The sequence below is a fragment of the Esox lucius genome, chromosome 8 (assembly GCF_011004845.1).
Source record: "Esox lucius isolate fEsoLuc1 chromosome 8, fEsoLuc1.pri, whole genome shotgun sequence".
Lineage (NCBI taxonomy): Eukaryota > Metazoa > Chordata > Actinopteri > Esociformes > Esocidae > Esox > Esox lucius.
Genome location: NC_047576.1, coordinates 15,136,547 through 15,152,296, shown reverse-complemented (window position 1 = coordinate 15,152,296; position 15,750 = coordinate 15,136,547). Strand labels below are relative to the sequence as shown.

At 39.3% G+C, this 15,750-nt stretch overlaps 1 protein-coding gene across 4 annotated transcripts; it reads right to left on the bottom strand.

Annotated features, from left to right (window-relative positions):
• Positions 1-315: 315 nt before the first annotated feature.
• On the bottom strand, positions 316-15,382 carry pak2b (p21 protein (Cdc42/Rac)-activated kinase 2b). 4 transcript variants are annotated; one of them, XM_010871866.4, is made up of 15 exons: positions 15,177-15,382; positions 8,701-8,886; positions 5,722-5,828; positions 5,428-5,575; positions 5,303-5,334; positions 5,029-5,148; positions 4,794-4,926; positions 4,636-4,699; positions 4,470-4,518; positions 4,138-4,250; positions 3,707-3,824; positions 3,430-3,529; positions 1,083-1,279; positions 835-972; positions 316-657 (listed from the first exon to the last, which is right to left on the bottom strand). In XM_010871866.4, the coding sequence occupies exons 2-15, from the start codon at positions 8,882-8,884 to the stop codon at positions 571-573; spliced, it is 1,590 nt and encodes a 529-aa protein (XP_010870168.2). In that variant the 5' UTR covers positions 8,885-8,886; positions 15,177-15,382; the 3' UTR covers positions 316-570. The 4 variants fall into 4 exon arrangements, with proteins under 4 accessions (XP_010870168.2, XP_010870167.2, XP_010870169.1 ...); XM_010871865.4 differs by lacking the exon at positions 15,177-15,382 and adding an exon at positions 14,838-15,032; XM_010871867.3 differs by lacking the exons at positions 5,303-5,334; positions 15,177-15,382 and adding an exon at positions 7,533-7,603 and having other exon boundaries at positions 8,701-8,788.
• Between the last annotated feature and the right edge of the window lie 368 nt (positions 15,383-15,750).

Genomic DNA, 15,750 nt, shown 5'->3' with positions numbered 1-15,750 from the left:
TTGGTAGCAAAATATAAGACAACTTAATATTGTCATAAATTTCACCACAATAATGCCTTTAACTAACAAATTTGGAGAAGTCAATAATATTAAAATATGGCACCAGGTGGAAATAACAGTTTCATTAAATGCGGCCCATCACATAATCACAGTGGTGACACATGAATTTCAAGTATCAAAATGCTTAAGAGTACATGAACAAGCTAGAGAAGATAACTACAAAGTGTAGAAAATACAGGAAACAAATAATTTTACAAAAATCAATAATACATTAAGCAATGTTTTACATTTAAGACAAATCTTTCTTCCATAAAATTAGGAACTATATTTCTTTATTCCCTCTCCAAGCTCTACAAATAAACACTTACATTTTGGTTGTCATTAGAAAATTGGGTAAGAAACAGAGTTCATATGACTAGTAGTGGGTTGTGCTTGCTATGTTTTTGGTCTTCACAGTGAGTTTTATCAGGGCTGGGCATATAGAGTGGGGGTATCACTCAGCCTATAGTCCGACACCAAAAATACATAGTTGGCATAAATCTGGCACAGCATGGGAAGGCATTTTGTTGGTTAACGATTGCCTTTCATGGCCTCCTTAGCAGCCAAGATAAGAGGTGTAAGACTGGAGAGGGGCTTTGCCAGCTTCAGGAAGGGATGCTAGACAAACAGTAGATGGTGAATAGAGAGAGTGTGATTACCAATAGAGATCAATCCCAATTTGTACATGCTGATATTGTAGAAATGAAGGAATATACAGCCAAATCCAACAAACCAAGTGGACAAAAGTATAAGCGCAAATCTACAAAGGTAGGTATAAATAGAATGGGGCATCACCTGCAGCAGCTCTCTGCCCCCACCTCTCTTCTCCACATCCATTTCCAGGCAGCGGTTAAGGAAGTCTCTGAAGACAGGAGACAGTTTCTCTGGGTTTTGCAACTCTGGAGTGCCATTGGTGGCGATCAGATACAGTGCCTTCAGGATGAACAAAGGTACAGCATAGGCAGAACTGTGAAGTGCTGGAAAAAGCTATTGGCAAAAACACTGTACAACAAATAAATGGCATTTTAGGATGGTTCACATACTCTTAGAGGGTTCTCATTAAGGTATGGCGGTTCCCCTTCAACCATCTCAATGGCCATGATGCCCATGGACCAGATATCAACCTTGGGCCCATAAGCCTTCCGAGTCACCACTTCAGGTGCCATCCAGTAAGGCGTACCCACCATGGTACTGCGCTTGCTTTGCTCTGGAGTGATCTGGGCGCAGAAACCAAAATCGGCTACATAGGCAGAAGGGGGTGGGGTTATAGAGAAAAACTAGTCAGGCTGAATCGTAGTATAACTGGAGATATAAAGCAGAACATGGGAATTCAAGTTATATTTTAGCTAGCTCTGCAGTGGATTGATACCATTAAATAATATAAAATACTCAAGATGTTCAGCACTGACTACCAACCCTCAATTTCAACTGACTACACCTAGCACCATCCCGTCACAGTTCTTCCATTTTCTGAAAGGTCTAATTTCTGAAAGGTAATGCAGGCAGCAATTTCTTTCCTTCTTGGTAGTGAAATTAAAGGTAGATGAGCTACCACGTCTAAATCCTACAGTAGCTAGCTTAACCTACAATAGCTTAAAATGCTGCACAAGGAGGCAATTTAGAGCTACAGTTGTGGCCAAAAGTTTAAAAATATTTTGTTGTTATCCCCATATGAATTTCTATACCCAAAATAACCCAAAATCTTCACTTATTCCACATAGAAATACTAAAATGACTGAATGTTATTGGCCCCTTCTAGAATAAATAGAAATAATTAGATTTCAAGAAGGTTATTCTACTTTATTTTAACTTCAAGCTGACCTTCAAACAAAATGTACAACAGTTTCAACTTGCACCATCTGTCCTCATCTTTTGAAAGAGGGTTAAACGGTAGGAGACATTGGAGCACCCCACTGCATAAAGAAACAAAAATGCCAACTTCAATTTGCCAAAACACACCTGAACATGCCATAATCTACCCATGGAGAGAGAAGACGAAATTAGAGCTTTTTGGTAACGCACACAATATCTATTTTTGCAGAAAACTAAATAAAGCCTTAAAGAACAGAACACCTTCCCCTCAGTCAAACATGGAGGAGGTTCAGTGATGTTATGGGGGTCGAAAGCCTGGTCTAAGAAAGCTGGGTCTCCATCAAAATGCATAGGTTTTCCAGCAGGAAAAGGACAAGCAGGAAGCCAAACACCTCAAAACGCACTCAGGAATGGTTCCAGAGAAAATGTTGGACTGTTCCAAATTGGCCAGACCAAAAGTCCAGACTTAAATCCTATTGAAAACTACTGCAGAAAAATCTGAGAAATTGAGCAGTTTTCACAAAAGCAGTGGGTCAACAGAGGTGCAAAAACCATGGGTAAAAGAAAGCATTTAATTGCAGTTATTTTGGCCAAAGGCTGTGCTACCAAATATTGCATCTAGGATGTCAATAATTCTGTCAATGCCATTTGTTTATTTTTCTGATATAAACAAAAAACGTTGAAACATTTACAGTAGAGTTAATTTTTCTAAATGCCTAATACTTTGACCAAATCAACACATCTTTTTAGAGACATTTGTGTGTAATTTAAAGAAAGTTCACAGCTGCCAACACTTTTGCCACATCTGTACATAAATGTCAATTCTTGCCATTTTAGAAATCAATGCTATGCTTAGCAGATGTCGTCTGTGATATTTTACAAATGACCATTTGGCATCTATTGAATGCTATTTTATCAACTTTTCCTCACCTTTGTCATGATTTGCTGCCAAGCAACAACTAATCAGAGAGAAGGTAGCCTAGTTAGCCTCTTCATTTCACACAAAAAGTACTTACAAAAATGTGGTGCTCAATGGTGTATATAAATTAATGGTATTTATCAGCTTAATTTGTGCAATCGCTTGTTTAATAGTATACTAAATAACATGTAACATTTTGTGATGGTGGGAATCTATATCCAGATATACAAAATAGGTGGAGACTTATCTAAATATACTGTTATTCCTGCCAAAGGTGCCTCTACCAAATAGAGATTACATATGCAATCGGTTATGTTGTGCTGTGTTTTGTATTTGAAATAAATGTAGAAACTAATAGATTTAACACCCCTAACTAATAGATTAAACACCCCTAATTAAATCAATTTTCATTTAATGTTATAACAATAAAATGTGGAAAAGCCCAACGGGTGTGAATACTTTTGAGAACCACTGTATATCGAATAACAAAATAAGAGTTTAAACTTCCAATTATGGCCTGTATTTGGAATATGTTGAATATACTGTATTTCAAAGTCTGGAGTAAATGAGGTACATTCTGTATCTAGTCCCAAGACTTTAACTCTCTCTATTACTCTACATAGGTCGTGGGCTTGGACAGGGTGGACAGGTAGACTCACTAAGCTTGACAGAGCCATCCATCCCCAGCAAAACGTTGTCACTCTTGATGTCACGATGGATGACCTGGTTAGCATGAAGGAAATCCAGTGCCTGTAAACACTTTACAAGGGGAAACCAATGTGTGTGAGTGAGTGAAAGACAAAGAGGGAGAAAGAGATCAATGGGTGAAAAAACACAACATTGCATATGAAAACACAAAAAAACATTCCCACCCAGTCAATGTCACAGGGCAAACAGATAAAGGTTAATGCAGTGTGCCATTCAAGAGCTGGTCACCTCTCTGCAGACAGCAGCTATCTGAGCCTCATCCATGCAGGTCTCCGTCACCACATCAGTCAGCGAGCCACCCGCCAAGTACTCCATCACCACATAAAGCTCCTCTCCCATTAGGAAACTAACAAACACAGACACCAATGCCAAATAGGTCAAAGGGGTATATTGTACAATATTGTGTTCCGTGACCTGAAAATCAGGGTAGGAAATCATGTTCCTAGAGTTCTAATTGGCCCAAAACCAAACCAGAAGAAGTAATTGGATCTACAGTATCTGGATAAATGTAAAGCATTAAAGGCCTATAACACTCCAGGTCCACGGTTCTTAGCGCTGCTCTACAGTCTCACCATCACCAGGAAGTTAGGTTTTGAACAGACAACTTACATAAAAGTTAGTTTTTTTAGAACAAATTATACATTTAAATATTATTTTACCTGTCTACGAAGTTGACAATGTTGGGGTTCTTTAACTCTTTCATAACCATTATCTCATTGATGATCAGCTCCTTCTTGGGCTGCTTCTGTAGGTTGATTTGTTTAATGGCCACCTGTGAGAAACACCCAGAAAGGAAAGGTTCAACTTGATCCTTTAGTACGGAGTGATCCTGCTCTCCTGACAATCTAACATTTCTGTTTCTGTATTTCATCTCTGTCCAACATTGCGTGTTGCTCAACTCTTTCTCAAAAGACTTCCCTTTCCATTATTCTCTTCTATCTAACCATCCATCCCTGTTCTGTCAACCAATGACAACTCTTAATCCCTTTACCTCCTGTCCAGTAGCAACATCGATGGCTGTGTACACAGTCCCTGAAGCCCTGTGCGTGAACAATGTATACATACGTTTGTATAACAAACACTCTTTTTATGCACATCATCTTCTTATGCACAAACATTACAAATACACCCCAAACTTCATCTTCAAAAGCCCTTACCCCTGTCCAATCTTTTCATATCTTGTGTACTTCTTTTTGGGATCTCCGAAGCTTACTATGGTTCCTGTGGGCAGCGGAACAATATTTGACTTCCCTGACAAGAAGGACATTTATAACTACCTGTAACATGGCCTTTGTAGGAAATGTAGTGTGTTTACTCAGTTTGTCTATGATCTCCTCGTCGGACATCTTGCCCTTTTTCTTTTGTCTGTCTACAGCCTTAGATGCGGAGTCTCCATCTGGAAACGTGCCTGGAGCATGGATGGGGTCAATGACAGAGCGTGTGTACACCTGCATGACAAACACAAACACACACAAGCACACAGACACACACGACCATGAGAGCACGACTGAGACATGTTGAGAAGGTATGACCCTATGAACATTACTCACACTCCTCGTGTATTCTGGACGTGGTGCAACGATGGGAGGGGGAGCTTCATCATCTTCGTCGTCATCATCATCAATGCCCTTGACAGTAGTGGAGGAGGGTTCCACACTCTTTTTCACCGGCTAATACAGAACAGAAGACAGACATAGGCATTTCATATACCACCCTACATCTTTAGTGTGCAAATATTTGCAGACCTAATAGGAAAACCAAAACATTCCATTACCAGTATTTAGGTAACAAGTAAATTACCACTCAGAAGAATTCAAGACTTACAAATTGGGGTCCTGTGGGGAAACAATCCTTTTCTAAAAATGAAAGAGGAAATGGAAGAAAATGCAATCTTTCAAGTATGTAACTAACAGAGAAAACAGTAAAGTCTTATCCACGTGAAAGCTCACCAGAGGAGAAACTGAGGTATTTCTGGCGGCCGTTGCCTGTAGAGTCATAGAATTTGAGCACGTCAAGAACAGCTTGTGGGTTCTTTTTCTGCTCTGACTTTGTAATGTTTGATGTCTGTAGGAGTCTTGCCCATTGCTCCGGCATGCCCTATCAGAAAGGAAGATGTTAAGGGTTTTGGTCAGGGGTAAATCAACAACAGAATACTAGCAGGGCTATTGCATTCCAAGCTGTCATTTGAGAGTCCCTTGGTGTATGAGATGAAAAGTTGGAGTAAGGTTTGGTTAAAAACTCACAGTAAACTCTCCAGTGACAGCATCAAAGCCAACGTGAATGGTGTGTTCAAAGTCTGAAGGTGGAGAGATCTCTGGTCGTTCTCTGTCTCTGTCTTTTTTTCTACCACCTAAAAATCATCAGATAAACCATCATTATATTCTCCGTTATTAAATGAGCTGAGAGTAATCCAATTCAACAACTGAAAATGAAAAGGCAAAAACTGAACCTTCAAGGCTACTGGATAATCTGATGCATAGTGATGGAAATCAGCGTATTAGATTGGTTTTTAATTAAGACACAGAATGAAATCCATATGAAGCCAATTGTTGGTCATGAAAGTGGATAAAACGAGTCAGGCAGTTTTTTATTCCATTCCCTGATATTTGTTATTAATTCCCAAAATAAGGAAGAACATTTGAAGAGGTTTTCTTTTCATATATTTCTGGCAGATTCCAGCAGGCTTTTGTAAAATTGAATTCTTGGCTTGAAACACAAATGGCCATATCCCGCTTCCCTCCAGTTTATTGATTTTATATGCCACCAAATCATAAGGGCAAATAATAGCCTGGGTACTTAGTGCAAACCCTTGTTGTTACAATGATATACCCTCATCCCTGCGCTATACAGGCAGGTCTCCGGTTTGGCTTTGCTTCTTGACCTTAGTGGTTATCATTTTATTTATTTTGCTACCTATACTAGTCTGGTAATTAGCTTATATCCAGATAACACACTGACATTCTAACCTAAACACCATTAGTTATAATTATGAAGAGAGCAAGGGCATCTTTAAACCATCTCAGCTTAAATGAGCAACGTTCTCCCACCTAAGGGACGGATATGGATAAAATCCATCATTCCATCCGTTAACACTGAAGCAAAACACACAAAAGTAAACAAGTATCCTATAATTTCAAAACAATTTGCTGTTTGTCTTACAGTAACACTATACTATGCTACTACATTGCTTTCACAAACAATATTTTGTTAATTATGTACGATATTATCATTAGTGATGGAAGGAATAATCACTAATTTTATTATTTTTCATTACACCTGATCGCATCAGTTGGACATTTCTGTGCTTGTTGTCTGTAATGGTTCCAAAACTATTTTTTTTTTTTTGTATTTTGATCTGCACCTTTTTAAATAGCGAGCCCATTTGTATTGAGCAGCTGAATTTCCATGACTAAACAAATGTTATTTTGTACTGTCTCTATCTTGTACCTCTGTAGAGTAGCGATGCATGTGTAAAATATCTGGGGAAGCCAGAACTGGAACAAAAAACTACAGCTTGGTTTGTGATTTAATAGCCAATGCCATCAGATGGCCAAACACAACAAAAAGACAACAGTCACACATAAATAAATAGGCCAACACAACAAAAAGACAACAGTTATACATAAATAAATAGACCAACAACAATAAGACAACAGTCATAAATGTATTAATTAAACCCCACATTTATTTAATCTCAAAACAAATTGGCAAATATGTTTGGTAAAGTCTATAAAGCATATTGCATACACAAACAGGTAACTATTTACTGCATGGCCAAACGAGTTAACGTATTCCATTTCCAGATTAATAAACAAATTAAGCCGATTGATCTAAAAGCACAGAGCTATCGCAAGATAGAAATAAAACAGCAAATCCAGCTCCATTTAAACTTCAACAGTCAATCCTTTATTTCTATACTCTAACAACCTGACAACTAAAATAGCTACCAAAAACAATTTTGTCTAATTAATGTACTGCTCAACTAAATGTATTAGCCACTGATTGTGTGTGTTTGTGTCTGCGTGCGCGCAAGTATAAAAATGTTTTAACTCACCCTACTTGTAGTGGAAAGCCAATACCATCCTCCTCTCTTTCATGTTGCCAACTTGCCATAACGGTTTGACTCTGTCATACAACAGACAGTACACGCTTTTAGTTTTTGTTGTCCTAGACGAGGCTAACATAAACTGGTAAAACGCATACAAGCTAACCTAACTTCCTGCAATGGCAATAACGAGCCAGATAGTTAACATTTGCACAGGGTTGATCCATTCTCTTAGGCTAGGGGCATAATACTGGCTATGAATATAATCAGTGGCGGGTAAAAAAATATCTAATCTAATCACAAGTTAAAGTACCCATTTCCATCTATGGCTAATTTAGGATTTTAACAACGTATTCCAAACATTGGAACCTCATGGCTAACCGACTTAAGATAGTGACTCTACAGATTATGCACATATACACAACAGCATACACATCCAGGCTAAAATTAGAGTTTTAAAATAATAGCTTTTTATACAGAAAAATCCTGGGGCAACATCTTTAACTTAAGACGAGATCCAATTTTTTTCCATGGCATTTAGATTTTTATGTGCCAAATTTCATTTCTTGAGGGGTGGTTCTCTTGCGCCAGGACAAATCCTTATTAGCTTAATCCAACTACAAAATATTTTAAATGAAAGCCAATTGCTAACTGCCAACAACCCATCGAATGACCAAGGCATACTACTAATGACCAAACAGCATCAGATACATGGATTATACAATGACATACAGCACAGTTTCTGCCTATTCTTGGCATCCATGAATTCCTCTACCTGAGCAGCAGACGTATGATGAGCAAAATGTTTGGAACATCCAGTCGTAATCACTGTGTCAAATTAAGATACACATAGATTCACAAAACAGTGTTAAATGCTGAGTTTTGTGAGGTCCCTAGCAATTTCAAACCCTTATCATGATTGTAATCTTGCAGACATGGCTTTAGTTTGGGTCTAACTTTATTAACTGAGGGGTATTTGCCAAAGTAGCCTGATCTCTGTAAGTCAAACAGCCTCTGTGTGTAAGCAGATTCCCACACATGCACAAAAGCTTTAACCCCTTGGAAGGAGTCCAGAAAGGTCTGATGCAAAGCGGTCCATAGCTAAATAATAATGGGAACACCAACACACCCTTTAGAGTCCCACCCAGTGCCCCAGCATTATGGACCCCAGTCTCACCTGCTCCTGAGAAAATTGAGATTATATTGATGCGGGGTTTTCTTTCCTCTGGAACCGAGGGTAATGGCTTGGAACTGTGATTCACTGAATGCGGGTCTTTGCTGGAGCCTGTGCTGAAGATGGTACTGCTCATCCTGACCGGAGGGGCCGGAGGCTTGTCCTCAGTACCAGTGTTATCACACATTGCTGCAGGGAGGGGGAGAACAGAGTGTGAAGGTAACAGAAAGAGACAGAAATGGAACGACTGAATTTTATCTGCAAGAAAAACAAACATACGATCACACAAATGGTTGACAAAGTTATCCCAATAAGACGTTAGGTAACTAGCTAAAGTATGATCGCCTTGTCCACCGAATTTGAGCAAGCTTTATTGCTTTTACCGCAGGCAGTTGGCACACAAACTGCATATAAAACATCTGAACATGTTCGCTTTTAGTACCCATTAACTCTACCCTCATGGATTTTTGGCAATTTCTAATTTAAGAAAAAGGCTTAAATTTTTTTTTTGATTATTTGTGAAAAATACTTTTTGAATTTCAATTGATTATTACTATATTTATTAGCCACATTTGCATAATTATAATGAACTAATACTAAAACAGTATATCTTCAAATGTCCAAGCTAGAGAGTCACCAAACCTACATTGTTTCACATGGCTTCGCTATCCTGATCTGGCAAGCACACAAAATGTATTTGTAGTTTATATTATTATTTCATCAAACAGCAGCTTGAAGCATATAAGAACTTCATTATATTAGGTCCCTTAGTCCCGAGATCAGTGGAATCCAGAGAGCAATCGAGTCAACAAAAAAATGTCTCAGTCAGGGAAAGACAGTTATAATGATGTATTTTACAATCATTTGGTTTACATTTTACTAGAAAAAAGCTGAGAATTTGCTAAACGTCACTGGAACTTCGATTGGAACAAGGTTCTATGGCAAGATGTCCTACCTTGTCAAGAATCTCTACAGTAAAAACATTATTGAACATATTGAAGTCAAAAGTTAGAGCATACTTGAACATTGATCAAGTAAAGCAGAAAGTTTTTTAGAGATAGAATTTAAAAGTTTGTTCCAACTTGCTAGGACAACTCAACAAATGGCAGAGTACACATTTCACCTCAGCATGATAAATAATGCTACTACAATGATTCAGCTGACTCGGTCAAGTGCTGAGGTCACCCGTAAAGGTGCCCAAAACAACTCCCAGTTGGATTCCAAGCCAAGTATCGCTCTTGTCCAGAGCAAATTACAGTTAATGCATACATTTTAAGATAGCTAGGTGGAACAACCATGCAACTCATTAGTAGTAACCACATACTGAACAATGAAATAGACATCAGCAAAATCAGTGCCAGAAAGAAGACAGACAAATAATAAAAATTGCAAGCATTAGTTCATAAATGGGGCATTCGCTGTACATTTATTTTATACCTAGTGACATTAGTGTTCTCTTCACCCCATCCCCATGACACCTGTTCCTATTTTCAAAACCTTCCTCACATGCTACACAGAAACCTGGACAGTATACCCCTCTATTCCAACAGGTGGAACTTAACTACACACCGTTTACTGTAAAATACAATAGGCTAATGGAAAGAAATGCTCATCTTAACACACACTGTCAGGTTTTTGCTGGCTTTTTCCTGATTGCCTTGTAGTAATTAAGGCAAAGTGCGAGGGCTCGGCGATAGGACAACATAATCACCTATTGATGAACTTAAACAATATCAATGTCTACACAACTGACTATATTTCAAATTGATTCAAATTGCCAGGCTCTACCAGTGCAAAAGAGAGCGGTGCAGTGAGCGGGCAATAAGCTGGGCAACATGCCAAATGGTCAATTACCTAATTTCCCTAAATTTGTTAGGGCAATGTGCATTACATTTAAAAAACAAAGTATGTGTTAGTTAGACGATTAACTTAATACAAAACAGTTTGAAAAGGCTGTTAGCAGTGCAACATTTCTAATTGGGTACACGTTTTTTTCAGGTCTTCTAAAAAATATTATTTACAAGAGCTAAGGATACAGCATTTATAAACATGGAAACACCAAGTAGCCTATATATAAATGTGCTCTGTATCCAATATTTAGAACGGCTGAGTATAAAATAACACAACCCAAATAAAAAAAGTTCACCTATGGAAATAATTAGAAAAAAACATGCCCTATGCCATTTTACTGCTTGGAAACAAATCTTGCATTTTTTTGCAGCCAACTTCATTCAGGACCTGAAGTGAAAACCTGTCCTGTTCCTGTCTTCTCCCAGTCAGGCAGTACATTCCAGACACCCCTCACCTTACTCAATTGACTAGGTTCTGTAAGGAGTGGTAAAAATACCTCAAATAAATGTTAGAGACTGATTAGTGGCTATATTAGACATTTACTCCAAGCAATTGCATCTAATGGAAGGGCCACAAACTATTGAATGAAAGGGTTCACATTTTTGCACTCATGAGTTTTTGTTAAAGAAACCAGTTTTGTTAACTGAAGAATTCAAATCCATCATAAGTTTTGGTTGATGTCCTTTATCTGGAGTGTATTTATTTTGAATTTGGGTTAACATATGGATTTTTTGTTCATTTTAATATATAATATTTTATACAATAATAATGACCCCACCTGTAGGGTAAACATACTTTCAAGCAGCTACGTATACAGTGTTTCCTTTGGAAAATATTCTTGCTGTGGGGGCAACGTTGTGCAAACAAGGTCTGAGCACTTAATTCCAAGGCCCTCCTATAGTTTAGGTCAATTATGGGGGGTCATTGATGGAAGGCGCATAAAGGAACATAGGTGCCCTCCTCTATATCTCTTCCTTCCTCTTCCATTATATTTCTTTTTTCTCCTGTTTCACTATGGTCAACTCCTCTTCCATGTGCCCTGCTGGCTCTCTCCACTCTACCATTCTATCCCTCACTATCAAGACTCAGTCTCTCCCTGCCTAGTAAAGCAATATAAGTGGGTGCCATACATACCACTGAGTCACATTATGAGTTGCCGTGATGAAATTCACACAAGTTGGAACAACCTGTAATTTCAATTATTTACTTTGATTTTCAGTGTGAATTTGAATACAGCCCTCAATCGGTTAGTGATTTTGGTTTGCACTGACCGTTGGGTCATGTCATTTTGTTCTCAACAAATGCACACAATCTTTAATATTTCCTTCATCAAGACCGGATGTGTGATTTAGGTGTTCCCTTTTTTTGAGCAGTGCTGGACTACCAGTACCTGCAGCCCATTCAGGCTGGACTACCTGTGCAACCTGAATGGGCTGCAGGTACTGCTTCATGCTACCAGTAGTGACAACCAGGGGCGAAAATCTGATATCAACTTCGGAGGGGACAATAACATGAATTTTCTCAAGAGCAATTCCTCAGGGGGGGGAAACCAAAAGTAGTGCTGTATAAATATTTTGGTTTGCTCTATCGGTTTGCTCGCTACTGTAACTCTGCAAATTCAGCTATAGTACAGTGTGTGTGTACTCTATCAACATAAAACAAAATCGCTATGGTACGAAAGACTGGATCAATCTCACGTTAACTACGTGCACTGGGTGCCTTTCAGACGGTAGACACGAACACCTAGTCAGCTAAGGAACACTACATTGCATTGCAAGCTTCTCTCAAACAGCTGCAAACACTGGTTGATGTTACTGTAGCTAGCTAGCCAGCCTTCGTCACCTAACAAAGTGTGACCTGTAATTCAACCGAGCAAAAGTGAAGACCGGTGATGGTTATAAATGTGTTTTATTGTATTGAGTGGCAGAAGTTAAGAAATGTCCAACATATCTTTTGTTTTAACTACTTACTGGAAGTCATGACTAGCATGACGTGCCACTGCTGGGGGCTTAGGGGGGCACGGGGCAGTGGATCAAACCATTGCGTATTATTTATATTATTGAAATTACATCGTTATGTTACAGTGGCAAATGGGGGGGGGGGGGGCAGAGGCAAATAATATTTTTACAATGATGGGGGGGGGGGGGTCCTGCTCCCCCTGTCCCCCCTGAAATTCTGCCTATGTTGACAAAGACTTGGTGTTATATTGTGATGATTAGGTGTTCCCTTAAAAAATGATGAGCAGTGTACACCGATCAGTCATAACATTATGACCACCTGCCTAATCTCGCGTAGGTCCCCATTTTGCTGCCAAAACAGCCCTGACCAGTCGAGGCATGGACTCCACTAGACCTCTGAAGGTGTACTGTAGTACCTGGCACCAAAACATTAGCAGCAGATCCTTTAAGTCCTGTAAGTTGTGAGGTAGGGCCTTCATGTATCAGACTTGTTAGTCCAGCACATCCCACAGATGCTCGATTGGATTGAGATCTGGGGAATTTGGAGGCCAAGTCAACACCTTGAACTCGTTGCTGTGTTCCTCAAACCATTCCAGAACCATTTTTGCTTTGTGGCAGGGTGCATTAACTCGCTGAAAGAGGCCAATGCCATCAGGGAATACCGTTTCCATGAAAGGGTGCACATGGCCTGCAACAATGCTTAGGTAGGTGGTACGTGTCAAAGTAACAACCACACAAAGGGCAGGAAAAAAGGTTTTCCCAACAGAACATTGTAGGCGCTTTCGGCAGTGGACAGGGGTCAGCGGCTATGCACAAACTGCAATGCATTGTGTTCTGACATCTTTCTATCAGTACCAGCATTATCTTTTTCAGCAATTTGAGCTACAGTAGCTTGTCTGTTGGATCAGACCACACGGGCCAGCCTTCGCTCCCCACGTGCATTAATGTGCCTTGGCCACCCATGACTCTGTCGCCGGTTCACCCCTTTTCCTTCCTTGGATCACTTTTCATAGGTACTGACCACTGCAGACCGGGAACACCCCACTAGGCCTGCAGTTTTGGAGATTACCTAGCCATCACAATTTGGACCTTGTCAAAGTCGCTCAGATCCTTACACTTGCCCATTTTTCCTGCTTCTAACACATCAACTTTGAGGACTGAAGGTTCTCCTGTGCCACGTTTCCACTGGTGCCAAACACTGGTGTTTTATCCTAAAGTCCAGAAATGTTTCTGTTTCCATTCACACGCCCAGTGCCAGTCGGCCACTAGGCCATTGCCGAGTAGCCCGGCTCTCACTTGGTGCCCAAGCCCCGGATTTTAGAACTTAGGGTGGGATTTGCGGATTGATGCATTACGTGCTGTGAAAACGTGGCATGTTGTTCTATTTAAATAGCGATGTGTATCATTTGTTTAGGCGTCTTGTAATGGTTTTCATCCGAACAAACAGATACCTGATAAAATAAAGAAAATGAAGCAACAGTACAGGGAAGCAAAGACTCAGAACAGAAACAGTTGGAATGACCGAAGGTGATACGATACCATTGACTCAATAGAAAAACAGCGCTGAGACTAAATAGCAGTTCAGTATAGATACATACATATGGCATATAATCTTTGCATGACTTCTTTGACCTCTTTATACTAGTGGGGGCAGTATGCCAAGCGGTCAGGGCCGGCTTCAGGCATAAGTGGTTGCTTAGGGCCTTCTGGCCGCTAGGAATCCTCGACCGGGTGGTGAAGAGGGGGCACCAAATTAAGTTTTGCTTAGGGCCCCAAAAAGGCTAGAGCCAGCACTGCAAGCAGTAATGGACCTTTTTATTTTTGTTTTGAATTAGAACACCTTCTGAAGACAAGTTGGTGCCACAGTGTGCAATACATGGGAAATTTATTTCACCCTACTTATTGTCTATCTTACTGATAGTTTAATGGCAATGCCCATTTTCAGGTAATGTTAGGTAGTTTACCCTACGAGCTATCCGATTAGGATTGTATTGGATTAGGATAGTATTAGCATAGTATTGACGTACTCTGACTTCAGTTAGCCAAGTAACTGCAGTTAGTCAACTTCAGTAGTGTCAAATGTTACCCAGCAGTAGTGTGAAATAAGTAGCTAGCAACTGCGGCTAGTTAAATAAATTAGCTACAGTAGTTCTCCAATATAGTACAAAACCCAGAAAATAATTAACAATTTCTAAATTCTTGTGAATAAAACATTTAATTTGGGAACAACAGAAATGGATTAGGTAGACTTTTCCTCGGTACTGGGAACAACTACTGAATTACATGTATTTGATACTAACAATTGACGTTGTTATGCGAACCGTAACTCACCACCAGAAGACGCCACACCACAGATAATTTGAATATAACTTTGATCCAGCGAGGTCGAGACTGAAAACGTTTTTACATACGTGTATTCAAAATAATTGTGCTCCTGTTTTTCACAGCTCTTACAACTTTCCCGTAAATCTTTCCGGCAAGGAGATAATTCCGCTATGGCGAAAGGGAAGCGGAACTACGGACCCAGCCCTGGCATATACCAACTAAACAGCAATCAAAGCGAAGTAACGGTACCATGCCATACACACAGCACATATGATGTACTTTATTAGTAAGATATATTACTGGTTATTGATTGTGATTGTAACAGAAACACGTATTTCTGTTTACCTGCTAGTCATGAGAAATGAGGACGATTCGTCTGCCGTATAGTTTATACAAAGTAAGTTCGAATAGAATTTTGGGTGATGTAGTTGCCACCTGAAAACAACTCCAAATATTGTTGATTAATATAGGGTCTTAACTAGTCTTCCAGCGTTTAACCATAAACGCCATTCAATCTTGAAAACGCACAGAACAGTAATAGGGCATTTTTAAGCAGCTTTTTGATAGCATGCGTTTTTAATTGTAAATGTTTTAAAATGCAGAGGTCCGTATGTTTAAATTGGAATTTAAACTAACTGTATTATCATCTGAGTCAAAATGTATTGCTTGTAGCTTGTTAAAATATTTTAGTTATTAGCGCTTTTTGCGTAGGATTACTTTTTTCCATATGCATCCTAGACTTTAAATATTTCAGACCCAATATTATCATGTGCAGACTATTAAATGAAGACGGCTTCAACACCACTTTTGCTACAATTTCTTCTTCATACACTAACAATCTTGTTATATCCCCATTACCTAAAAATGGCAAAATGCAGGCAATAAGTGCATTTATTTTGACTGTTCTAATTATGTTTGT

Coding starts and splice junctions, on each gene's coding strand:
- pak2b (XM_010871866.4), bottom strand. CDS start 8,884: ATGTGTGATAACACTGGTACTGAGGACAAGCCTCCGGCCCCTCCGGTC. Junction 5,149..5,302: donor TCCCCACAGGACCCCAATTT/GTAAGTCTTGAA, acceptor GTTCTGTATTAG/CCGGTGAAAAAGAGTGTGGA. Junction 4,251..4,469: donor ATGTTGCTACTGGACAGGAG/GTAAAGGGATTA, acceptor TGTTTCTCACAG/GTGGCCATTAAACAAATCAA.